Below are 25751 nucleotides of genomic sequence, written 5' to 3'. Positions count from 1 at the left end.
TATCATTCTGATTCAAAATCAGCACCGGTATACATCATTCTTTAAATGAACAAGTCGTGTAATATGAATCTATTGAGTCATTCCATTTGTCTACGTGTTTATTTTTATTTTTTTTTTTTTTACTTTTGAGGCATAAGCTGTCATGACAATTTTCTTTCAAATTTCAAAAATACTGATTTCTATCATCTGCATGCTGTACAAACTAGACAATTTTTCTGACTAACAAGTTAACATGCATATTTTGACATAACTACGAGTTATTTATTTTACAAAAATATGTTTTTTTTTTTTCAAAGCAAACGCGCGTTTCAGATGGTCATTTCGTGGCGGGCTTTGGGTTGGGGAGAGGGGTTAGCCCCCACCCACCCCCCACAAAAAAACAATAAATTCACTTTTTGTTGCTTGTTTTTAAAAATATTTGTTTGTTAAATTTGGTAACCCCCCCCCCCCCCCCAGCTTATATTGGGTTTCAAGCATTGTATGTATTCTCATCCCTCCCCTCGAAAAACTCTGCATAAGGCAATGAACCGGATATTAAGCAATATCGAGTCACGGTGGGTTTTAATTAAGAAGGAAAATTAATAGCTCTATACGTATTTGTACAAACGGAAAAGAGCCTCTTCTATATTAGAACCATATTATTTCAGTCGTATCTTGTAGGTGTTCTTATATTACATAATGCCCTGAGATCTCTGCTTGATTGTGCATCGATCAGCTTCTTACTGAGTTGCTGATTAGATTTTACCAGTTCCCGAGTCTTTACCTACAAGGGGAGAAAAGGAAAAGATATTAGTTTGGTAGATATTTTTGACATTTTCAGAAAGAGTTTTCTTTTACTCAATAACTTATCATTATTACCAATTCATTCATGAAGAATTTCTATTATCTACATTCAATTCATTTATTTATATTTTGTAAAGCGCATAGAGAGTCTTTTTACTATTATACGGTATATAAATTTCAAATATTATCGTTATTGATAACGATGCGCGCGCGCACACACACACATTCACAAGGAATGTACATGAACAAGGGTGTGCACGCACCACACGCCGAATCACACACACGCGCTTACATAAACGGGAACGCACATGTACACGCACACACTCGAGCGGTGACTTACTGACTTTAATCATTCATGTTATAGTAGTGTATTTTACCTGGCTTTTCTATATGGTGTTCCAAGACTACACTTCCCTCCTTCTGTGAAGGCTTTGGTTTAACCTTAATTAGGTTGTCTTTGTTGGGGGTTGAAGTCAGTGGATGGGATTTCTTCTCTACGGCCTTGTGGTCATCCTAGCGGAAAGATGGAAGAACAAAACAATCGGTTAAAAGTTCTAAAGCTACTGTATAAAAAAAACATAAAATCAATGACATAGATATTTTAAAACAAACTCACCGTCCAAGCTGAGACGGAACTCGGGCCATTGAGAGGTTTGGTTGAGTTAACTGGAACAATTTTACGTTGTTTTCGGCCATTAGATCCAATCTTCTCCTCCTTACTGTTACTCTTCTGTGGTTGGTCAATTCTTGAATTTGGCTGTCCAATCAGGGCTAGAGCATGATCCAGCTCCCGTTGTTGCTTCGCTACAAGTCTTTGAAGTGATAGATTCTCTTCTTGAACACGGATAATGTCTTGCCCTCGATCGTCATTCTGATATTGATGGTCGTTTCCTATAGTTCTATCTATTTGTTGATTCCGGGGTGTTATCTGCATGGGCTGTAGGCTACTATTCAAAGAAGAGTTCAAGCTCGTGTGTGGGTCAACGCCAATAAAACCCCGCACAGGATACGGCGAGACACGCGCCCTCTGCGCTCGAACCGGAGAAACGCTAACCCCATACGCAGGTACGGCGCCATCAGATCGCATCTGTGACGGCAGAAACTCGTACTCTATGGGCGGTCTTCGGATCGAGTCATAGAGGTGCTCACCACTATCAAATCCAAAGCTTGTTTCATAAAGAGGGATGTTCCGAGCTGACATGGGCAGCCTTCCAGGAATCATGCCAGGTAAGATGCTATCATCCAGTCTATCATAACCATAGTAATCATGACGTCGAAGATACCCCGAGTCTTCTAAGTCTTTACCAAACTCTCTGGCTCCTATACTGTCATTCCCGTTGCTTCCGGATGCCGTGTCACCTTTTGCTTGATCTCCTGAATTACCTAGACTAGTGGAACTCAGAGCAAAGGCTTCATCTAAAATACGGTTTAGTCTCTTTCTCTCCTCGGCCCATTTTCTCCGTAGTCTGACCTCCCTCTCCTTCTTCTCAGCAGCCTCTTTAGCCTCTTCCTGCAATAATATTCGAAATAATCATTAACGTACATGTAAATGGTGATCCAAAATTGAATGATAAAGATTGTATGATTTTCTTATGATATGCGATTAATAAGGGGTAATAGTATTACTATTTGTTTTCATATTTACACATTGCATTAACTGTGGATTGTCAACAATCAGCAAGACCGACAAAAACAAACTGCCCAACTGTTAAAGTCCATAAAATCCCAAATGTACAAACATATGAATTAGCAGACTACTACCTGAGACACGGATACTGTGTTTGAGAAAGGTCCTTGGGCGGCTTTAGGAGGACCTCTTTTCAGAAGCTCCACGATTTCCCGTTTGATATCTTCATGATTTGGCGCCGCTGGAGCCTGTGAGTGCAAAAAAAGAGAGAGAATACTACTAATAAAAATAAATGATAAAGAATAATTGTTTTTCTTCTGAATAACCGAGCACGAGCCATGTTGAAGCAGGCCAACATGTACATGTATCTCAAACCCATTATCTGGCGAATATGCTATTATTGACTAGAATAATCAGGTAATATGTCGATTGCTGCAATTATCACCATCATCTTCATCATTATCATCGTCATCATCACCATCATAATCACCATCATCATCATCACACCATCATCATTATCATCATCATCATCACACCATCATCATTATCATCATCAAGCCCATAAATAGCGCATACATGACTTACCTCAGACTCCAGAGGGCGGGTTCTGATCAGTCTCACAGCAGACTCGTCACTGTGTCCTACTGATTCAGGAATTTCACTTTTCCTCTTCTACAGAGAGAGAGAGAATGGGGGTGGGACATGTGACAAAGAGAGGGGCAAGTAGACCGGGGTATACATAGGGCGGGGTGGGGGGGGGGTAAACATGTTAACAAGGAGAGTGGTAGAAGAATACAGTTAGAGGCAGAAAGACTGATCGCTGGTTTCATATCTACCGAAGATAAGGCTTTATTGCATTTAATGGTTCCATGGCATTTGCTTCGCCGGCAATTCGGTGATTATAATTTGATAATTGTCTATTGTAATGTTATAATAATGATTTCAATTTTTGTATATACTTCAAATGTGATTATATGTTACTATGTCAATTGTATCATAATTGTAAATATGAAATTGAAATTAAAAGTGAAAAATAAAACCTTTGCTCCACGAGGGATCTTTTAGAAAATTTTACTTCGCTAAAAGGAAAAGTGAAAAGTGACAGAACAACTGCGAAACTTACCGCACCCTTGGGTTTCCAACGATCCGTCCTCGTATATTGCAGCTGTCTGGATTGCCCAACCAAAAAAGATAAAATATATGGATATTGTGTGATTGTTGAATTGTTGAAAACTGGAATATTGTGAGATTTAGACACTAAATCTGCATTTAAATTGTTCTAAAATCAATTTTAATTTATTCTTCATCTTGGTACACATTTAACAAATAATACATCGGGGCAAAAGACGTTGATTGTACGGCTGACTTATAAAATTGTTCCAATTGATGATAGAGTGTATTCAATGGATCATAATGACTACGATTGATTTCAAATTTCGTGTAACTGGGCTATGACAGTATTCATATGAAGATTACGAAAAACACATTTTATTTAAATATTGTTCTTCAAGCTAACAGTGGTTGGTGAAGCGTCGCGACTACAGAGAATTCCACTTTACAATTTCACGAATTCCAAGCAAAAGATTTATAACTGATTAATATTGTTTTTAAATTGTCCATCACCTTGCTGTTGGATTTTTAATTCCTTGTTCATCCATTCCATCGAGAACTGCATCAAACTAGAAATAAAAACATATAAGAACGAAAATGTGACAACAAAATTATTGTGGGATACTCAACATAACTCAATAACCAGACCAAATTCTGCACAAAAGGATATTCGTAAGACCGTAATTTAAACATTTTTTTTTCTTCATTTTGATGATTATTATTATCTTTTTTTTGGGGGGGGGGGGTAGACAAATGATACGAAAACAATTTTGCTATATTTGAGAATTATACATTAAACAAATTGTGATTCATAACCACCACCACCACATTATTAACACCATCATCAGAAGCAGCAACAGCGGCAGCATCATCACTACCACCATAATATCATGGTCAGATTTCGAAAGAAAACAATAAGAAAATCGAATGGGCACTTACCTCTTTTTGCATTTGCTCTGCTGTCAGTTGGTCTTGGATTTTCTTCTCCTTCTTCTTTCTTTGTCTCTTCTTCTCTCTTGCGATGTCTTTCTTCAGTTCTTCCGGATCTTTGTCAATATGTGTAGTATACCAGGACTAGATTTGATTTAAAAGCAATATTGATTTTCCAATAAAAAACTTTTCCAAAAAAAAATTGAAGTAACGAAGTAGCTTCATAAACATGATAAACTCTATTAAGAGTTTAAAAACAGAAGATTTTACAGAAGAAAAAAGAAAGAAAAGATTTTACAGAAAGAAAAAAACCAAATCATTCTTTAATTTGTTATAATAAGAACATTTTTGTGATTTTTTTTTTACAATTTTACAGAACAGGTCTGTTTAAAAAAAGGGGAAAACAGTTTTATTACATGAAATCTGCAAGGTTACACACACCAAATACCAATTTTCTGTAATTGTACACTAATGCATGTAAGATTACACAGTGCAGTAAGATTGCAGGTGTTCTCGAGACTCTGCTGCATTAATTTTTTAAGTAGAGATTTTCTGGCGTTCCTGTCTTACAAGTAAGGTGCAGCATTGGGAAACTAAACAGAGAATAGGATATGAGTTAATCAAGATAGAGATGGTGAGAAAGTAACAGAAACAGAACAACAGATGGGAGTGTGTTTATTAACGTAATCATGCAAATTAACTATAAAGAAATTTAGGTAGACGGAAGTTTGAGAAAAAAAATCAAGGGAAGTAAGAAAGAAAGAATATAAGAAAGAATATATTAACACACTGACAAACTGGAAAGATGGGTAGATACATTGGAGAAGTGAAAGAATACAAAACGACAAAGACAATTGATGATGATCAAGAAGAAGAAGAAAAAGAAGAAGATGAAGAAGAACAACAACAAGAAGAACAACAACAAGAAGAAGAAGATAGGAAGAAGAAGAAAAAGAAGAAGAAAGGGAGAGTAAAAGAAAAATGAAAAACATCACAATACATTATACCTTCGGCATCCCTGCCCTTCTCATCATCCGAAGTTGTTCGTTACTAAGTTCACTCTCGGTCTCCGAATAGGCTACCAGTGATCGGTGTTTGAGTGGCGGGAGTCTCTCGGCTTCAGGGTAAACCATGTTGTTCTGTACTCTCGAGGCACTTAGTGGTTTCTTGGTCTTTGGCTTAGTTGCATGGACGTCGACGTGACTGAACAGCTGGTCATCCTGTAGTTGATTCAAGATTTATGTCAATTAAGTTTTATCAGATCATCATCATCATCATAATTATCATCATCATCATCATAATTATCATCATCATCACCATCAGCCATGTTCAACCAACTGCAATACGAAGGCCTCCTCAAGTCGGTGTCAAATGTGCCTGTCTTGTATTGTTGCAATACGATTTGTGCCAATGAACTTTGTGCGCTCTTCACTCCATCTCATGGAAATGGAGTGACGAATTAAGTTTATTTCAATTCATTCACAAAACTCTTGCATGAAAGTAATATCCTTATTTTCATGTAGCGTACATCACATGGTAAATGTTTTCAAATCTATAGGTATAAAGTAAATCGAGCACTGGCGGTTCAAAATGATTAAACTATAAATGAATATGCTTGAACGTTTTATTTGGACTTGTTAAATATATCATTGGAGCACATACGGCGGTAAAAATTCAGGCTTCACTTGGGTTACGCATTTTAGTTGGAACTCAGTTCGATTTCATTCAATCCAAATTTTATTTCACTCAGGTACAGTAAATAATAATTATAATTTTCACATCAAATATACAATATAAATACAGTCCGTGCACAGTAAAAACACTGTATAGAATTTTATATAACGCTATGTACTATAATGAGCCTTACAGTATAGTAGTTGTTTACCAACCATTTATTGAGAATTGGATATTAAAAATCAAAGAGGTTCGTCTAGTAAACAGCTCTGCAAAAAACAATTCAAACGGCATTTTTCTGTGTAAATTAATTCAAGGATGAGGATCAGCTGATGAGGAGACTTAAATGAAGGAGTTCGCATAGGGCTAAATTAAGAATACTGAGCGAATGTCATTAGTATGTTATGTTTCCTGCTTGGGGGAGGGGAACATTTTGCCATCTTACCTCATCACTCAAATAGCCTCTTTTAGCATACTCCCTCGTTGATTCCTTTGCTCGTTTGCTTTTCTTTTTCCTTTTATATTTTTGAGTCCCATCTTCTGTAAGCCTGAAGTAATTAAGAATAAAAGTACTTGGATAATGTCATTGTCATAATCTTTCAGATCCGATAAGGAAATGGGGAATTAAATTTGACGTAGACCAGGGAATTAACGAAATAAAATATGATACTAAAATGAAAAGGTAGACGGAGGTGAAATAGGAGAGACGTTAAAAGAAAGAGATAGAGATTAGGAAAGGGGACAAAGAGGAAATAGAATATGATATTAAAAGTGAATTGTGAGACGGAGGTGACATAGGAGAAGGACCATAAAAGAAAGAGTGAAGTAGAGAGAGAGATAGAGTTGGAGAGAGGGGAAAGAAAATTGGATAGGGATGGAGAGGAGGAGAGAGGGTAAATTTAAGTCAGCCAATAGGCTACAGAGAAAGAAAAAAAAACCACCAACGAAAAAAAAAAACAGTATAAAACTTCCATGGCCTCGGTAAGCCACAATTAAAATAGACCTGGGCCCCGTAACACAGAAGTTAGCGATTAATCGCTAATTTGAAAGAACAATTCTGATTGGCTACTAGATAGTCTACTGAACAAAATGCTCCTGCAAGGATGATCTTGCTAGGGCATTTCATTTAGCGATTACGGCGGCCGAGGTAATGTAAAACTAAGGAATCAATTACCTCTCCTTGTCCGCCTCTCGAGATGCGCTTCCGTTAACTTGGCCTCTCTTGGAAGGTTTCTCCTCAAGAACTGTCTCCATGACAACGAGTTTTGGCTTTGTTTCCTTCTCGAGTCGAAGGAATCCAAGCTCAACTGATGTGGAACGGTCCACTTTATCCTGAGGGATGTAATGTATACACGAAATGTCTTACTTGAAATTTCAAGGAAATTATACTGATTCGTAAATATCAAGTCATGCTTGGGTGTATTAAATACAGAAAAATGAAATAAATTTCAAGGAACCGCTACTGGCTTGGAACGATCCACTTTATTATAAGGGGTGTAATATATACTGATAAAGAATTCAAGGAATCTTTACTGACGTGGAAGGATCCACTTATCCTATGGGGTGAACTATATACCGAAGCATGCATGGAATATCAATAATTTTTTAATAACGTGGAACGAGCAATTTCATCCTGAGGGGGCATGAAATAGACACAGAAAATGTTTATTTTCAATGAATCTCTACGGAAGATATAATTTATCCTAAGGGGTTTAATAAATTAAGAGATATACATGAAATATATCGGAATATTCAATAACATGGAACGATCTGCTTTATCTTAAGGCTGTAACAGTTAAAAAAATGTAATGTCAAGGAATCTCTACTGACATGGAACGATCCACTTTATACTAAGGGGTGTAATAGAAGAAAAAACATAGGCCCTAAATGAAATATCGTGGAAACTTGAATGACCTGGAACAATCAGCTTTATACTAAGGGGTGAAATGAATACAGAAAATGAATGGAATTTCAAGAATTCTCTCCTAAATTGGAACAATCCATTTTATGACGGGGATGTAAGAGATACCAGGAGTACGAAACACGAATGAACTCGGTATCTGTACTCAGGGGCCGCGGAAGCGGGGGGGGGGGGGCTTCAGCCCCCCCACTTTTTTCAAAAACCGTTTACAAAAACGTAAAAATGACCATATGATTGTGATTTTTTGCATGGTCAGCCCCCCCCCCCCCCACTTTTGGATCAGCCCCCCCACCTTGAAAACCGTTCCGCGGCCCCTGGTACTGACGTATATTCTATGCTTAGGGCAACCTGGATTAGGATAAATGGATACGTAAACATGAAAAAATATACATGCCGACTTCGCAAAGAAAGGAGTTTCTTTTATTAAAAGGGACAAAGGGAGAGAAAAAAATCACGTGTGCAATTTTAGGATGGATCTACCAAGGGTTCCATAACCCTTTTGATAAAAATTCAGCTGATGACCTTTTGGAATGTGACAATTCGTTTTAAGGGGCACATGGGACACACTAACATGACTGCAATTTCTTAGCTTTGCACTTCTAGTCGTAAATATAAAAGAAAACTGCCCCTTTCTGCCGAGATGGTTAAATTTACAGTAGGCGCTAGGGATGTGCAATATGTCAAAGTCACGTTAACAAAACGAACTCAAAACCAACTGATGAAATGCCATATATAGGAACTAACAGGTCTGTCTATAATTGGTTTCGCCGGTGTGACCGAGCATGTGCCTGATGACCAGGGCCCCGTCTCACAAAGCGGTGGCATTGATCCGATCAACCTCAACTATGGAAATCCACCATCGTCATAGTTTTCTTACATGGAACTTACACAATGTCCTTCCTTCAAAATAGAGGAGCACACTGAATTATCAAGAAAGCGATGAATGCATGAGTATACAGAATCTCTAGTAAACATTTTGTCCAAACATGCATTTTAGACGTTGCCGTAGCTGGCTTTCCGTAGTTGTGATTGATCGGTTCAATGGCAACTCTTCGTATGACGGTGCCCAGGGATTGGTACATGATGGAAAGGTGAACATAATTATTCAGGGAGATTCGCAAACATTCTTCGTTCTGTTAATCGAATTTGTCTGCACTGCCATTAAAAAGAGCAATCTATATTTCTTATAGTACACCCCGTATGTGCGTTTCAAAATTTAGAGTAATTTATCGATCCCTTAATGTTCCTAGTGATTTTTTATTTATAAAAATATGAATTGTAGATCCAACCAATTTCAGCACATCCAATTAACGGAAGGATCCTAGTGAGATCCATTAATTTATTCACTATATATAGACGGGCAACACCAGTTATGTAGCATGGAGGGCGCATCCATGGGAGTCTTTATTACAACGTAAGTCCCACAATAATGCCACTTTCACTTTTGCTTCTTTGATTTAATAGCAAAAATCTTTCTTTTGTTTATCAGGCAAAAGTTAGAACTGTCAGTCCAAACGTTTTGACACCCCAAGTGGATATTTTCAAATTGTCCCTGTCCCTTAATGCATCAGACTCAAAACCTTTAACCTTCTTAGTGTGAAATATCTTAACATAAGGTTTCCAATTATATAGAGGTTGCACCCATATTCACCAGCTTATATCCAATATTTGTAAAATGAAATCAAATCATGTATCGCAAGTCGGCATATAAGAAACTTCTCATGGAGAATGAGGAACACAAACTTAGATACCTAAAAAAAAATAATCATAGAACAAGTACAATTTCACATACCCTTGGAGAAGTATGGTCAAATAGCCAGAAATTCGACCGTATTTCTTTATACTTCTAGGTGATATGTTCCATCATAATGGATTTTAAAAAATCTTTTTTAAAAATATGCCACAAATTTCCTAGGAAGGTTGATGAAACATTTACCACTGAGTGATGACATACGATGTGATTTAGCTTAATATTTTGTTCACATCTGGAAGGGGAAGTGACCCTTTCAATGCCTACCCCCAACAAGTTCGCCAGTGAATAATTTAAGTTAAATTCCCACAAATAAAATAGACAATATTCAGTATTCAGAACTCCGGTTTCATTTAGAACATCGTTTGACTTTTGTGCTTAAGTTTTTAGGGAACCGAAAGTATTGAAATTTACATTGTATTGTATCTTCCCGTGTGCCTTATCTTTACTCTGTTCTTTGCTCGTGATCTGAATAAAATGGTGAAGTATTTCCCAGACATTTTGTGAATGGTTCTGAATGATGCTGAAAGACTAAACCTGAAATGTAGGAGATCTGAGTCACAGTCGGCTCTCCGCAGTTAAACCCAAATTTTAAACCAGAGTTTAAGTTAAGCCGGAGTGCAGAATACGGGCCTTGACGTTTACGAAAATATGAGTCGCGAAACCATTAAAAACAAAGGATCATACTATTTACCAATGTCTTAATCGCTGTCTTCTTAGACCAGCAGTAGTAGTAGATGAGGAGGAAGGTGACTATAAGAAGGAAGAGAGCTGCAAGGGCTATTAGGAGATACCACCACCAATCAAGTCCAGTGGAAGTGGCAGTCAGGAAGAGGGTCACCCCTGGAGATACCACCTACATTAATAGTATAAAAGCAGATTATTTTGTTGACTATAAACATAAAGGTTACAAGGAACAGACTTGAAATTCTGTGTGCAAGGTCGAACATCAGAGGTGTTTAAGGACAAGGCCTTGGTCTGACTGACTGAATCTAAGACCAAGGACAAATACAATCCTGTCAAATCTTTAATTTCGTCTAGCTCTGATTTTCCTTTTATTTCAGATTTCTTTGATGCTTTGAGCACTAGCAGAGTGGACTTGTTGAAAATATGTCATATATGTTACTATATTAATCAATATGGTTATGATTATTATGTGTCTTAAACAAATCCAAATGATTGTCAATGTTCTTTGTCATTTGTAAAACATCGGTCACCTGATATCCTAGAACGCCCTCTAGCTCCTGAAGACTGAACTGCTGGTATGGAATCAAGGCTGTAGCCCCAGGAACCACACTTCCTTCATCAACGACATAGAACACCACATCAACGTCCTCTCCATCAGCTTGAGACCGATCGACTGATTCCAGCTATCGTTTTAGAGATATTCAGAAAGAATCGGGGATTATCAACTTCGTACAAGTTATTTCAGTGGTAAGGTATATTAAAAGATGTAGGTCTTAGTTCCGTTTTGAAACGACCAACTTTCCTATAAAGGTAACAACCGTGGACACTGATATTTTTATTGATCGCTGAGCACTGTTACCATTAAAGTTATCATAATGGCCAAACTAAATTATTTTATACGTCTCTATGAAACGGGCCCCTTGTTTAGTATCCCGAGGTTGTGGGTTCCAAACCTTCCCTGGATGCCTATTATTTTTTTGTCACAGCAGCCTATATCACACAGCAATCGCGTTCCTTATGAAATTGTAGACAAGTGACTATGATATACACTTCCGTCATCTAGATTACCCAGCGGATTACAAATAGAATTTTAAATTTTTTATTATATTTTTAGGTGATAGCCTACAGAATTATCCTGATAAATTTATTTTAAAATCAATGACCAAAGCCTTGATTACGCAATAGTCATTGCAAAATTTACAAAAGAAAGGTTGACTTATTTTCCTCTCTAAGAGTACAGGAATCCTTTAAACATTATTATCTTGGGCTCTGTTGTTGGGACGAAAAAGTAGACCTATTGAATCTCCTTCAAAGAGCCGCCATCACCGCTGCGAAGTATATCAAGCAACTTACAGCCACTTCCGTCAAGGAGCTTGGGTCTGCAGCTCTCCTTTCCCGAACCAGATTGTCCCCTGGAAAGACCATATCACCGGTATACTCCATCTTAACATCCCGTCTTGTCCTTGCAGAATTGGTCTCTAAGATAGCACTGCCATTGACGTAGAGGAACTCCAGGTCGTTCCGCAGTTGCTTCTGAAATGTTGCATTGGTTTCGTCAAAGGCAGTATCGATGATCAGGATTACCTTTAGCCAGTCGGCCTGGTTGGCAGGCGGTATGGTGTAGGGGTAGTCTGGGGTAGTAGTTGGGGCCGGTACTACTGGGTGTGGCATACTTCTTACCTACACAGAAAGACAATCCAGGCAGGAATCAGAATCATCTTGGCTAGATATTAAAAGACGTGTTGATTCTTAGTGCATGTGTCAACTGGAAACAATGATATTCTAGAATCAGCAATGGTAAAATATTGCCTGTTTCCTTTGCAAGAAACAAGAAATATGTTATTTACAGAATTCGTCCATTCGTATCGTTTAAAATGGGAAAGAATGTGAGAGGTGGCCTGGATGGTTCAATGCCACCCATTGAATATTATCAAATTATTTGACTAAGCATCAATTAAACCGTGGATAGAAAGAAATTTGCCTTGGTTCAAGGCAAAGTGATATTCGAAAATTTACGCAATATTGATAAAGTCCAAGGTTTTGTATCATCTCAAACAATAATTAATAAAAAAAAATCCCAAATTGTAGTATGGTCATTTGCCGTAAGCAGTACCTGTATCAGTTGTATGTATGATAATGTACAACTGGGGTAATTACATAATGCCATGTAAGCGCGATTATGCAGAGTTTACGCATTATAAGTCGATGCGCTAAATAAATAGACATATTATTATCCCATAATAGTTAAAAGCAAACTCACAGCGTAACCTATCTGGGCACTCATCTCCGCTTCAGTCAAACTGCCGTACGTGGATGCTGCCTCAGAAGCTAAAACCATTGTATCATTTTCCGTTACGTAAAAGGTCAAAGTAACGGTCTCCGGGTCAGCATCATCAGGCCGTGACAACGTCAATATCTGACAAAGAAGAAAAAACATGGTCAGTAACGTAAATACTACTAGTATGCAATGACATGATACATGCGTAAAAATACTTCAAAACTAATTCGTGTCCGCCAATATGGAAATAACGTAATTGATGCATGAGAGGGGGATGCACATAATAAGTTAGGATCAAGCTTTGGTTTGGGAGAAGCAAATATACAATTCCTCATAAATGAACTACCAGTTGTTATCATATACCATTTTTATAAACGCTATATGCACTAAAGCAAATCATTTGATAGGAGGGGCGTGTATTAATAAATGAAAGTTTCATTTGTCTTTGTTTGAGACATTAGAATTATGTGTCAGGCTCTTAACCAGATGATAAACATGCTCTAAACAACAATAACCAAAACAACTCACCGGCACTTCGATGTCATCCGAAAGATCAGTCTGCCTTTTCTTCCGAAAATTAGTTTCCCCTGTGACGTCTAGCCCTACACCTGTTTTGCCAATTTGCTTTGAGACGAACATCCATTCTATTTCAGGAGAAGAATCGCCTTTTGACGGCTGGAATAGGGGCTGCACCTTGGCTCCATGCATCCCTTGGAATGTTAGAAGCTGCCTTCTATTACGTTCTCCATAGGTTTGTTGCTTTCTGGTGAATATCCATTCCTCGTCTGAAGGGACTTCCAAAGGCAAGTCTACCACCGGGTTACTTCTACGTCGCCTTTCAAAAATATTGTTTCCAGCTTCTATGTACAGGATTTCAAGGTTATTGGAGAGATTATCAGAAAATTCTTCAGCCATGATGTCCTCAGAGGTAGAAACCTTGATATCCATCGCAAGTTGAAACTCAGAAGGTACCTCGATGGGAGATTCAGTTGTCGTGGCAATAGGAAGAGTTGGGGGTGGGATACTCGGTGTGACTAACTGAGATCTTGTCGACATGATCACTGAAGCGGTTTCTTGATATTCCGCACTGGATGACATGACTGATTCACTTGGTGTAAGTTCTGGGGAAAATGTAGATGGATATTTTTCTGACTGTGACAGACTGGGGATTGCAGACGAGAAAGAAGTTGAAGGTGGCGTTTCTGGCAACGTTGATGACTCTAACACTCTGCTTGAATCGCTCAGGATAGGATCAGTTGAGCTTGGGACGAGGATTGTTGACGTAGAAGCACCCGATGACATCATCGAGTACCCACGACTGGCTGTATCTGTTATTACTTCACTTATTACAGCTGACGTCTCTATCTCCGCGTAACTACTCGATGGTAAAGATGCCATCTCTGTCGAAAAAAGGGTTTGTGTTGAAGGTGTGATTGTGTCAGCTGTGGTGGGTACCACATAATCAGTTGTTTCTAAAGGAGCCACTGTTGTAAATGGCGGTGTGGAAAAAGAGCTGTAGTCCAGCGTGAGGATGGAATTAAGAGGATTGCTCTCGCCACTTGAGATTGTAGGACTATCTGTAGCCATTGGACTTGATATCGTTTGGTACAATTCACTTGTTGGTGTGATAATGGACAAGGTTTCTAGGAAACTAGAACTGTCAGTTGAAGCTTCAGTAGTTGTTCTAATTGACGTAGCACCTACAGGTGTTGAAGGACTTGGTAAGATACCAATAGATGATGTACTAATATCGAATGTACTAAAGGGTGGTGGCATGAAATCTGTTGTTGCGGACGAAACGGTTTCATAGCTGTCGGATGTTGATACTCCGGGCATTAGACTGGAAGAAGGTGGGATGATTGGAGTCATTTGGCCACTGGATGAATATTCCAGTACAGCCGTTGACGGTATGACCAGTGTGTCACTGACTAACGTATCCTGGAAAGTTGTATACAGGGAAGTGTCCATGCTTGTTATCTGAAGAGACTCCGATGGCGTCAGTTCTGAAGAAGCAACGGGGTCTACAACTATGGTTGTTATTGTTTCAAATGATGCACTAGGTGAAGTGTGAACAACGGAATCACTGCTTATTGTAAGGAGAGTGGAGTAGTCTGTACTTGTTATTATCCCTGGTAATGTATCAGTATCATTTACAGAAACAATGTTGGATGTGACTAGTGTTTCTGTGAGATAATCAGATGACACAAAAGCAGACGACACACGAGTCACAGATATTTCAGAAAAGTCCGTAGGGAATGAAGACAGCCCATCGGAGCTACTCATTGAAAACAGGGTTTCTATATCTACCGTGGTGGTTATTAGAAAAGTTGTTGTATCAAGGTAGGGTGTCTGCAAGGACGAAGGCACCATTGGTGTAAATGTCGGCATACTCGGCATAAGGCTTGATGGGAATGACATGGTTGATGGCGGAGGGTGAAACTCCACCGTAGAGGGCGACATTGATGACTCCTCAATGATTGTATCGGTTATTAGAATAGAAGTCGAATCCGTAACTGTGCTATATGGCAAGGATGGTAGAATCGATTCCAAAGAAGTGCTTCCAGTCTCCTTACTGATCATCATCGAGTCGGAGAATGAATCCGCAATTGTCTCTGTAACCATGATGGTGCTAAAATCTTCTAGGGTACTGTCATGGAACGAAGGTGTGACTGGAACTAAAGAAGGGCTGCCACTCTCACTACTCACTACCGACGTCAAGAACGTAATGGAGGGTGGATGAGATGCGGAATCGGTTAGAAGAATGGTGCTCAATTCTACACGAGTGCTGTATGGGAACGACGGTGTCGTAGGTACCGGAGGAGTGGTCCTAATCTCAGTACTGAACACCATCGTGGAGTCAAGAACAGAGGATGTATCCATGACTGTATCAGTAACGAGGATGGTGCTCATATCCGTTACAGTGAAGTACATGAAAGATGACGGAATCTGTTCCAAAGACGTTGCCAGACTGTCACTAATGAACATCAGTGTCGTGTCGCCCATGGTGGGAGCATCACTTGCTGAACCAGTAGGTCGACTGGTACTCAAATCTACTCCGGAGCTGTATAAGAACGATGGTGAAATTGGTAGCAAAGAAGCGGTTCCAATCTCACTACTGAAGAACACCGTCGAGTCCGTAATTGAATCAGTCACTACAAGGGTGCTAAATTCTTCAACCGTACTGTACAGGAAGGATGGTGTACTTTGTCTCAAAGAAGGTGTCTCCAGACTACTAATTGGCATCATCGTAGAATCGGCCATGGACGGTATACCAGTCAATGAATCGCTGACAAGAACTGTACTAAAATCTACACCTGTGCTGTATAGGAGCGAAGATGTAATCGTTTCAAATGAAGTTACTCTGTCCTCACTGCTAAAAATCAGTGTCGAGTCAGCAAAGGATGACACACCAGTAGTTATATCAGTTTCTAAAATAGTGCTCGAATCCACAATGGTACTAAACAAATATGACGCGGTACCTACATCTGGAGATGATTTTCCACTCTCAATATCCGTAGTTGTCAGATAGACACTTGAAGTAATGGGTATTGCTGGGGACTCCTCAAGTGATGTGTATATTATTGATGAGATGTAGCTAACAACGCTGGTATCTATTGGAATAATAGTTGTTTCTATGACTGCTGATGACAATGAAGTTTGATCTTGACTTGAAGGCTGCAGCGTTAATTGTGTCTGAAAACTAGGTTGACTTGTTCTAGGGAATATAGTACTGGGTGGATGTACTTCGGCGTCTGTACTAACTGTCAGACTATCGTATACATCTGTAGTTATATATTCAAACACTTCTGTCGTGATTGTTTCATAGATGTCAGTCCAATATACATCAGTGAATGTTGATACCACTTCACTTGTGTCTGGAATTAAGGTTGATCTAGAAAACTCTGGGTAAGGAAAAGAGTATGATGTCTCAATAGATGGTGCCAAGCTGGTGAAAATGTCTAAAGTCTGCGATTCGAATACACTGGTAAATGGAGGCTCTGAAACAATAGATTGATCCAAAAATGTGCTAAACGGGGTTAATTCCGATGATGGTGAGGTGTAGGTGTATGAAGGCTCCAGGTTTGAAGATACGATTTCAGAACTAGGGAATTTTATATCCGATGTTTCCACCATATAGGTTGTTTCAAATTGAGTTCCAAGGGACTCCATTTGACTGGAGGTATAACTACGAAACTCGCTGTCAAACGAGTAAGACGGTGATAGACCAATGGTTGTTTCAGGCTGTGAAATCTTGCTGGAGATTGGAAAATCTGTGAAGAATCTTGTGCTTTGACTGATTATGGAGGAGACGTCATAGCTTGGCAAAATTTGAGTTGTGTCAGGAGTTGGATAAATCAAGACTTCCGTTGTTATTACCACTGTCTCGTAGATAAACGACTCGTCTATAGAATAATCTGATGGCAGCATACTTGTGGAGGCTATCCTCGATGAGCCACAGTTGATCGTAGAACAGAAATTTGGAGGCAAGGAAGGCGGAGGATTCGTACAGGTGCAGGATATACCAGAAGGGAAAGAGAAACATATCTTCGAATGAACTGGTGACGCACAGCTTGGTGAAATAGACGAGGGTGGGACAATTGTGGAGTAAACCAATTCAGTCGACATAAGAATAGTTTCATCAGTCGAAGATCGTAGAATGTGATCCTCAGAAGGAAATATTGACAGGATGCTGGAGGGCAAGGAGGATGAAAGTGAATCAAAAGGTTCAGAACTTTTCACTAAGTTATCTGAAACGGTCACATAGCTTGTGATTAAATCTAAGACAGAACTATGCCCCATAGAGTTAGTTGGATGGGGTGTTACCACACTGTCCCAAAACGTTGATTGGAAGTTTGATGATGGTTCTGGCGTTAATGTTTTGAATGATAGAGTATTTTCTACTGTCAGTGTTTCATAGAGAGACAATGTATCGAAAATGGTTTGTCTACTCCCATCAAAGAATGACGTGGAAAAGATGAAATCCGTTGATCCTTTGGTAATAGGTAATGTATCCGATGCCACTACATTCTCACTTGATATCTCTGTCTCAACAACTTCAGAAGTCAGCCATGAAGTCATCAAGTCTGACTGCGATACTCCTGAAGACATCACTTGGGAGATACTTCTTTTCACTCTGTTACCAGTTGATTCTGATGGTGTTGGTATGATGTCATCAAAGATTGTTGATCTCTCGGGTCCAACCAATTTCGTAGAGGGCGCCATTGAAAGTGTTAGTTCCGAATACACTGTGGAAAATATTTCAGTAGTGACGTCATCCGTTCTTGGGAAGGCAGTCGAAAGTGGGCCATATGAAACAGATGGAAACAGAACAGTAGACCTTGAAACAGGACTTGATATAGGCGGGCTTGATGGTACAAGGTAGGAAGGAGTTATCCATGGAGTATAGACCATGTCACTCATAATTGTTGTTGTTAGTGTTTCAAACATATTTGTAGTCATATCTTCAACAGTCCTTGATATCCAAATAGACGACGGTAGTTTAGTACCGACATCGGAAGGTAACAAATCACTTGTTTCAGAAAAATCCATTGTTGTTGATAACATTCCCAGTACTGAAGATGTAATTTCGCTTGTGATTAATTCTAATACGGAACTATAAATCATGGAGTCAGATGCCATGCCCTCAATCTTTGATTGGAAGTTTGATGCTGGATGTGGTGTTATTGTTTGGAAGGATGGATTACTTTCCAGTGTCTGTGTTTCATAGAGAGACACGGTTTCGAATTCAGACATCACGTGGGAGACACTTCTTTTCACTCTGTTACCAGTTGATTCTGATGGTGTTGGTATGATGTCATCAAAGATTGTTGATCTCTCAGACCCAACCAATTTCGTAGAGGGCGCCATTGAAAGTGTTAGTTCCGAATACACTGTGGAAAATATTTCAGTAGTGACGTCATCTGTGCGTGGGAAGGCAGTCGAAAATGTGCCATATGAAACAGAGGGGAACAGAACAGTAGACCTTAAAACAGGACTTGACATAGGCTGGCTTGATTGTACAAGGTAGGAAGGAGATATCCATGGAGTATAGACCATGTCACTCATAATTGTTGTTGTCAGTGTTTCAAACATATTTGTAGTCATATCTTCAACAGTCCTTGATATCCAAATAGATGACGGTAGTTTAGTATCGACATCGGTAGGTAACAAATCACTTGTTTCAAAAATATCCATTGTTGTTGAGAACACTCCCGGTATTGAAGGTGTAATTTCGCTTGTGATTAATTCTAATACGGAACTATAAATCATGGAGTCAGATGCCGGTGATACTACGAAACTGCCCTCAAACGTTGATTTGAGTTCTGAAGCTGGTTGTGGTGTTATTGTTTGGAAGGATGGAGTATTTTCCAATGTCTGTGTTTCATAGAGAGACAAGGTTTTGAATTCGCTTTGTATGCTCCCATCCAAGAATAATGTGGAAATGCTGAAATCCGATGGTCCACTTGGAAAACGTAAAGTATCTGATGTCACTAGTTTTTCACTTGAAATCACTGTTTCAACAACTTCAGAAGTAAGCCATGAAACCACCACATCTGACTCCATTCCTCCTGAAGACATCACCTGGGAGATACTTCTTTTCACTCTGTTACCAGTTGATTCTGATGGTGTTGGTATATCATCAAAGATTGTTGATCTCTCAGACCCAACCAATTCCGATGAAGGCGTCAATGAAGGTGTCAGTTCCGAATATACTGTGGAAAATATTTCAGTGACGTCATCCGTTCTTGGGAAGGCGATTGAAATTGTGCCATATGAAACAGATGGGAACAGAACAGTTGACTTTGAAACAGGACTTGAAATAGGCTGGCTTGATGGTACAAGGTAGGAAAAAGATATCCATGGAGTATAGACCATGTCACTCATAATTGTTGTTGTTTCAAATATATTCGTAGAAATATCGTCAACAGTCTTTGAATTGCTTATTGGCGTCAGTAATGTAGTATCGACATGAGAAACTAAAAGATCACTTGTTTCAGAAATATACATTGTTGATGAGAGCATCTCTGTATCTGAAGGTGTAATTTCGCTCTGAATGGCAAGACTTGACTGCAGTGACACATCTTCCACAGTTGACATTGGCTGTAGAACTGTCGGGTTTCTTGATAAGTCTCTTTCTGATGATTTTGGCCATTCTGAAGGCGTTGTCGCTAAAGTCAAAAAGAATTCACTTGTGACAATGACTGTCTCGCCAAGGAGTGATGGGGTTGCAGAATGGTCTTCGGAAAGAGCTACTGTGACCGGTATGTCTATAGACGTAGGATTTAAACTATCTGGAAGACTACGAAATAAAGTAGATGGCACCACTGTCTTTGTTCTACTCGGCAAGATTTGTATAGTACTTTCTGGAAGATCTGTCTGGTAGTTGGCGTCTGAAACATCAATGATTGTACTAAGTAGAGTCTCCTTCACAAAATCAAAATCTGTTCTTTGGTTTGAAACTGCTGACATTGGTTGTAATATAGTCTCATAGGCCGATTGACGACTAGATGGCATGCTATTAATAGAGGCTGAAACAATTTGAGATGCTACAGAAATGTCCATACTTCTACTGCCACCAGGGTCTTGGTACATTGTCGTGGCATTTTGTTCTGTAACAGCTATTGTATCTGTAAACCATGTACCACCTGGTACATCAGTAGTCCATCTTTGATCGCTCCTGGATATCAATGAACTTGGCTCGAGCTTAGGTGATGTATTTGCATCGATAGACCTTTGAGGATCTTCAGAAGCAAAGGAGCTGTAAGCCTCCGTGAAGACGTCGGTAGCAGTTACGACTTCAGATTTCAATATTTCAGAAACAGGGGAGATCGGTTGGCTCGTGAGCTGGGGAACCTGGCTAAGGGGTGTGGTCGGTGACAGGACGCCCTCTTGCGATGAGATCGCTGCCACCATCGTAGTTGGTATCTGTTATGAAGTAGAAAACCAAGGGTTATTCCTGTCCTAGTTCTGATAATATGAAATTAAGATAATAATAAATAGGTATAATGAATAATATTTAGTAGAGCAACTTGTAACTAGATATTTGCTCAATTTAAAAAAAGGATTCCTCATTTCTCAAGGCTTCATTCAAAAGAACGGCTCAGTTTGCATAATAATGGAAAGTATCTCATCGAACAAACAGCTATAAATTTATTTATACAAAAAATCCTCTGTAGGAACCATATCAAAAAATGTACGACATAAGCATAAGTTATCTTTTTTCTTGAATAAGGTATTTTTTTCTTCAATGAACTTTGCTCTGTCTCCTATTATTGCTGTATTTTCTGTTTCAAATATTGAATGCTATTGGCATCCATGGTATTACATGGCTGCAGCCTGTACGCATACATGGCTGTGCAGACGTGGAGTTCATGGAACCCCGAACCCCACAATTCTTCAGGCCACCTTATAGAAAATTGGCTCTGAAATAATGCATAATTATTCAGTGATAACTTTTTTTTTTCATTATCTTCTTACCATTTTCATGAGATTTGAAACAGTGGCGAATTTAAGCTGAGAACATTAACAATTTCCTTCGTTTGTGCTTTTGCTACATGTAACTAAAGTAATGGGAATGCATTCAGTGGCATTTGTGCCATTAACCCTGCATAGCTATTTTACGTTTTCTTACGAGTAATTGCTTTTCTTTTCTTTTTCTTTTTTCTCTTTAGCCCTTCCACAGGGTTCCTTTATTGAAATCACTATAATACATATTTTTCGACAATACATAATTGAATAATTGAGACAGTATATGACACAAAATTTAGATATGTACAATACAATGTTGTATGAATATTCCATGCTTTTCTTTATGACCAAAGCAAAAATAACAAATAAACTGTTGGTTTTAGATATCGATCTATCCGATATGTGAAAAGTAGCAATAACCATGGACTGTATGCGTCCCTTTTATGGACATGAATACTCTCTTAAGAATATATTTCTAATTATCCTAAGATGATAAGCACTAACACGTACTTTTGAGGTGATCCATTCCTCTGTCATTGCTACAGTGACGTCACTGGTGACGACTATGGTAGACTCTATGCTTACATCACCTGGGTAGGAGCAGAAAACGAAAAACTTGGGAATGATAAGAAATTAAACTGTTCAATACATGGACAATGTTCAAATCTCAACGTATTGAGCAAGAGGGTTTGATGAGTAAATGAATCATATGCTAGTTGTTTTAGCAAACGACCCCCCCCCCCACACACACACACACATCCGGCCTCTCTTTCTGTCTCTCCATCTCTCTCTCTCTCTCTCTCTCTCTTGATCATTTACCAGAACCTCAAGGCAACCACAGTACACCCTCCTACCTCCGCCCCTCTTTCTATTTCTCCCTCTTATCTCTTCACATCTTCTTTTCTTCCTCTCTCTAATGCACTTTCTCTCCTTCTCAATTGCTTCATTCAACATGGACCTACAACAACATTAAGCTATAAATTATTCAAGGGCCAAATTTACGAAGCAAGATTTGAACCGGCAAGCCTTGTAATCGTGGTAATTAAAGATTGGGCTTTAAGCACTTTGGCAACCATTTATATTCCTTCCCTCTATTCCCCCTTTTATCACTCGATCTGCATGTCTTTACCCCTCCCTCCCCTCTCTCTCTCTCCCTCTCGTTCTGTCCATCTTCCCTCTCACGGACACACACGTACACACCTACATATCAACACTCAAACCCCACACACGAACACCCTCAAACACACACACACATATACATCGTTAAGCACATAGGCAAAACACACTGTGGAATACTATTGTTAATCTATTTTGATCATGCTAATGACTTTTATCTATTAGCACTTTGGAAGGCGATTTATTGTTGCTATTGAAATAGTTACCTGCATAATGGCAACAAAGAGAAATAAGCTTATATAATTTTTGGTATATTGTGAGGGGATTTTACTTTTCTCGTGCGAAACAGCTGCTTTTACTTACAATATCAAGGGTGGTCGACTTAGTGCATGATGTATTTTAGAGACAGTTTCCATGGTAACACTTCACGTAGATTTTCACTCTCTGCCTAAAAGCACTTCATATCTAACTATGAAAGCAATTAAAGCTGAAATATATTTCTGATCATGTTACGAATTATTTACAAGCGGCTTCCTACAATATTATTATTATTTAAGTTATTTATTTTATTTTATCAGTATATTTGTCATTTGTTTATTATTATTATTGCTATTATTTTTATTTCATTTTGTATTTATTTATTGTTTTTATTCTATTTTATTCATTAATTCATTTTATTATTTTTTTTTTGGGGGGGTTCTCTTTGTGGTATTACTGGCATCACATATCGATTTCTGACACTCCCTCCTGTTTAAATGTAGGCTATGTGAGACAAAGTGTGTGGTGTACGTAGGCGTGTGCAAGTGTGTGCGGGTAAGGAAGGGTGTGTTGATGTGGGTGTGTGTGTGTGTGATGAAGTTTTTACACACGTGTATCAATCAGATATGAGTACTTACATCTTGGATCTATCTTTAATGTCATCATGCGCAAGACCATGACCAGCGGCCCGTTGCAGAAAGAGTTGCAATCAATCGCAACTCTAAAAAACATGCGCTACTTGATTTTTAACGGCGACAGCGCGCATTTTTTACTTGCGATTGATTTTTTGACTTGCGTTTAAACGCAACTCTTTCTGCAACGGGCCCCTGGACTCGTACCTCGTACCTTCGCATACTAATTTCTCCCAAATATATATAGTTTTGGATTGCATGTGCACTCTACAACGCCATACTATTCCCAACTATTTTCATGAACTACCATCGTTAAAGTTAATTTCTTAATGGCCTAACTTTAGGCGACTGAGAAAAAAACAAGCCACTCTCTTGGTCGACATTTCATTGCAGACTATATCTTACTTTTCAACCAGAAATTGGGGGGATGAAAAACTGAAAAAAAAATGGAAGTACATATATCATGTGTATTTTAATTATACAGTATTTTGTGATGAATAATGATAGGAATGGTTAATAATGTAAAATTAATAATGTATAATCAGTTATACAATCAGTTCACGAATAATAATAAGCGGGGAAGAAAGGTATTTGACTTCATATTTGCCATCTGACCTTATATTTAAAAATAACTAAGAAACTAAAATTTGTAAAGCCCTATCGTAAAAGATTGCAGAGACATTTTGAAGCAAATATTACGCAGGTGAGTAATTATAATTTTAAGGTTTTGCCTGTAATTCGGTATTCCGTGTCAATCTATAAAATGCCAGCGTTTCTCTCTTGTCTTTAATGAACAAGACACTTACTTGGTTAGGATAATGCCCGGGGATAATGTAAATCGATTTCTACATGTTCGGTTACTATAGAGCAGTAATCAATTAGAGTTAATCGGTAATCAGTAAACATTTACTAAAGTAATTAAAATATTGACAAAGACTTTGATTGTACTTATTTTGGATACCTTAAATGTGTTTTATTACCAGCTGTATGCAGTCAATTGTCTTTGAGAGAAAAGGTTTCAAATTTTGCATGGAAAAGGTGAAGGTGATATGCATGTAAATATACAGATGTATAAAACAAATTAAGGGAGAGAGAGAGAGAGAGAGAGAGAGAATTGGGAGGAAGAGAGAGAAGGGAGGTTGGAGAATACCTTAACAACATGAATCTTACATATATATATACTTTCCGTATAAAACTTTCTGTGACAAAGGAATATATCGTAATGAAACAGAATATGGAAAAAGAGTATCTAATTTACATTTTTGATTTTGATTTAATTTTTTTACTTGCTGGTAATCCACTCTCCCCCCTCTCTCTCTTTACTATCTTTATACACACACCCATACGCACACACTCTGGCATAGTGCTTATCTCTTTCACCCTCTCTCCATCTGATCGTTCACTCTCCCCTTCTCCTTCTTCTTCTTCTCTCTTTCTCCCTCATCCTCTATGTCTGTTTCTCTCTCTCTCTTTTCCCATCTCGCTGCCTATTTCTCTCACACACACTCAAGAGAGTTATTTCTGACATTTCAGTCCCAGCGATTGAATTACGCTCGTCATAGCAGCCAGTCTAATTTATTTCAGACTTTCTTCACAATGACCCAATTAGTGTACTTGAACATAGCAATGTAATGGCTACCGTAAGTGGTAAAGTGTCCCATATACAGGAGATGAATTACTTATTCCGTAGGGTATGGTATATCGTATATGTCAATAATTTGTTTGTCGGTGGGTTGGAATTCTTAAAAAGAACTTGCTTAAGTCACCATTTTGTAACTGTGATTCATGATGTTTGATTCATCATTATCATCACCATCATCATCAGGATCAAATTATCATCATCATTAATCATCATGATGATTGTCATCAGCATCTTCGTTATCAGCATTATCACCACCATCATCACCATCATCACCATCGCCATCATCATCATCACCACCATCATCATCATCGTTACCATCATCATCATTATGATGATGACGATCATCATCATTACAGGGTATAAACCTATGGTAATAATATTCCTAGTTAGTTCCTCAACTCATTACCAACCTCTTTCCTCCATCATCTCCTCATCGTCATTGTCAACATTATAATCATCATCATCATCATCATCATTAATCATCATGATGATTGTCATCATCATCTTCGTTATCATCATTATCACCATCATCACCATCATCACCATCATCATCACCATAATCATCATTATCATCATCATCATCATCAACAACAACATCCACAACATCATCATCAACATCATCATCATCATTATCATCATCATCATCATCATCATCACCATCGTCACCATCATCATCATCATCATCACCACCACCACCACCATCATCACCACCACCATCATCATCATTATCATCATCACCATCATCATCATTACGGGGTATAAGCCTATGATTATAATATTCCTAGTTTTCCTCTACTCATTACCAACCTCTTTCCTCCATCTCCTCATCCTCATTCTCAACATTATAATCATTATCATCATCGATAATCAACAT

General features: G+C 38.5%; 2 protein-coding genes across 2 annotated transcripts; both read right to left on the bottom strand.

The window, feature by feature from the left end:
* Positions 1-127: 127 nt before the first annotated feature.
* Positions 128-19102, bottom strand: LOC129267718 (mucin-17-like). Its single transcript, XM_064104729.1, has 16 exons — positions 13289-19102; positions 12743-12898; positions 11836-12162; positions 11013-11165; positions 10490-10651; positions 7299-7456; positions 6570-6672; positions 5458-5670; positions 4460-4594; positions 4034-4089; positions 3534-3579; positions 2996-3082; positions 2545-2658; positions 1400-2293; positions 1161-1296; positions 128-763 (listed from the first exon to the last, which is right to left on the bottom strand). The coding sequence occupies exons 1-16, from the start codon at positions 19028-19030 to the stop codon at positions 735-737; spliced, it is 8511 nt and encodes a 2836-aa protein (XP_063960799.1). The 5' UTR covers positions 19031-19102; the 3' UTR covers positions 128-734.
* LOC135155576 (uncharacterized) lies at positions 19065-25751 on the bottom strand. The gene is made up of 4 exons (XM_064105074.1): positions 25685-25751; positions 21740-21819; positions 19264-20686; positions 19065-19135 (listed from the first exon to the last, which is right to left on the bottom strand). The coding sequence occupies exons 1-4, from the start codon at positions 25749-25751 to the stop codon at positions 19065-19067; spliced, it is 1641 nt and encodes a 546-aa protein (XP_063961144.1).

This window comes from Lytechinus pictus, chromosome 9 (assembly GCF_037042905.1).
Source record: "Lytechinus pictus isolate F3 Inbred chromosome 9, Lp3.0, whole genome shotgun sequence".
Classification (NCBI taxonomy): domain Eukaryota; kingdom Metazoa; phylum Echinodermata; class Echinoidea; order Temnopleuroida; family Toxopneustidae; genus Lytechinus; species Lytechinus pictus.
This window is presented reverse-complemented; position numbering and strand designations above follow the sequence as displayed.